Source organism: Limulus polyphemus, unplaced genomic scaffold (assembly GCF_000517525.1).
Source record: "Limulus polyphemus unplaced genomic scaffold, Limulus_polyphemus-2.1.2 Scaffold6247, whole genome shotgun sequence".
Classification (NCBI taxonomy): domain Eukaryota; kingdom Metazoa; phylum Arthropoda; class Merostomata; order Xiphosura; family Limulidae; genus Limulus; species Limulus polyphemus.
In genome coordinates, this window is record NW_013671857.1 from 10,016 (window position 1) to 12,198 (window position 2,183).

Here is a 2,183-nt window from a genome sequence, read left to right on the forward strand (position 1 = left end):
CTGTTGTATTGAATTGTATCCACAGTTGTGTCAGTTGAAGTAAGTTTTCTATCTGTGCAGTCTGCTGTTTTATTTAATTGTATCCACAGTTGTGTCAGTTGTGGTAAGTATTCTATCTGTGCAATCTGCTGTTTTATTGAGTTGTATCCACAGTTGTGTCAGTTGAAGTAAGTTTTCTATCTGTGTAGTCTGCTGTTGTATTGAATGGTATCTACAGTTGTGTCAGTTGAAGTAAGTTTTCTATCTGTGCAGTCTGCTGTTTTATTGAATTGTATCCACAGTTGTGTCAGTTGAAGTAAGTTTTCTATCTGTGTAGTCTGCTGTTGTATTGAATTGTATCCACAGTTGTGTCAGTTGAAGTAAGTTTTCTATCTGTGTAGTCTGCTGTTTCTGTGGCTGAAGTAGATAATTTTTTTTCAACCCATGTTGTCTTCTGTTGTAATGAGTTATTTTTCCGGTATGTGTTGATTAACATTTAAATGGAATAATTCATTTCCATTCACCCATGTTCTGTCTGTTTAAGTCATTTATTTCTCCAGTACAAGTCAATTGTTTAAGTTGGGTAAATTAGTTCAGTTGTATGCTTACTTGATAAGTTTTAGTGAGGTCTTTTAACTCTGATTTAATAAAGTAAGAAATTCTTATAATAAGTTGATAGTCTCTTGAGTTGATATTTATTTTTCAGAAAGAGCTTTGTGTGTGTGTACTGCTCCAGTTATGGTTATGTTTATTGTACGTTTCTCATAAATCAAGAAAAATAAGATATCCGTACTGTAATGTAATTGGATTTTGTTTTTATTATGCGTAGAAACTTTGTTGATGTGAATTGTTTTGTTTACGTGGCTGAAGTACTTTTCCTGAAAGTGATTCATCTAGAATGTGATCTTTTTTTTTCCTCTTTTGTTTTAAATCTGGTAGTAAATGAATAAATAAAGAATTAAAAACAGAGATTTCTTGAACTCAAAAATCTTTTCTCTTTATATTTTTGTGATATGCCAGAAATCAAGAGAAAATAATGATGGTTTCATAGCAGTGGTCATCCAGTTATTACCCTCATTGACCATCACTGGGTTCAGCCTGATTGTTCCAAGTGTGCTTGTAAAAATGACGGTTTATGAAGAGTACTCAAAAGCCTTTGAGATTAAGATAATCCTTATGAGGTAATCCTTTATTCTGTAATACCAAGTTTATCTGATTTTAAAGTAAAAACAGTAAGTCATTAAAAAAAATATATCTGGATAATTAACTTTTTTACCTAATTAATAAAAATATGTAGAAGTTTGTTCGTAACTGTGAGCATTAATGTAGCGACCCAAAGACGTCTTCTACAAAGTATAGAATTCTGTCAATTTTTATATATGCTCTTCCAATAAAGACTGTCATAGTTGCTTCCTAAGGTGACATTCTAAGAAACTTTTAAATGATTGAATCACAAATTTCTTAAATTGTCATAGTTTAAAGTGTACAATTTTCTTGTCTCGGACTGTTCTTGTTCAAGGTTCACAGTTTTGTTTCTATTTAATGCTTCATCTTCCTTACCTCACATTTTTAGTATCAAATTTATACAACATTTTAATCTCAGATTCTTAGTGTTAGTGATTTCAACTTTCTTAACCCAAATTTTTCAGTATTTTGTCTACATCTTCATTATTTTTGTTTTTTTTCGCTACTTAGTCCGTACTTCAGGTTTTCAACGTTTAATGTACACAATTTTCTCGTGTTATATTTTCACCTGCTAACAACTTTCCTACCTCGTATTTTCAGTGTTTAATGTCTGTTTTTATCTGAATTTTAGTTCAAACTGATTTTTTTAATTTTCAACTATTTGACTACTGTCTACATCAGAAGAAACTGTTTTCTGTTCAAAGTGAATTAACTGAACGTTTTATTTAAGTTTTAACTCTCTCATTTATTTCAACATGTTTTTGAAAGCCCTTTCAAGTTTTAATTACATGATTTTGTTTTACAGAATGGTGTTCCTTAGGCTGGCATCGATTGGGATCTTTAATTACATGATTTGTTTTACAGAACAGTGTTCCTTAGGCTGGCATCGATTGGGATCTTTAATTACATGATTTGTTTTACAGAACAGTGTTCCTTAGGCTGGCATCGATTGGGATCTTTAATTACATGATTTGTTTTACAGAACAGTGTTCCTTAGGCTGGCATCAATTGGGAGTTTT

General features: G+C 31.3%; 1 protein-coding gene across 1 annotated transcript in view; it reads left to right on the forward strand.

The window, feature by feature from the left end:
- LOC106473521 (transmembrane channel-like protein 7) overlaps positions 1-2,183 on the forward strand; it is a 13,591-nt gene that overhangs the window by 9,096 nt on the left and 2,312 nt on the right. Inside the window, exon 7 of the mRNA XM_022401942.1 lies at positions 1,000-1,160. Coding sequence (XP_022257650.1) covers positions 1,000-1,160 — 161 coding nt within the window. The remainder of the gene's footprint in view (positions 1-999; positions 1,161-2,183) is intronic.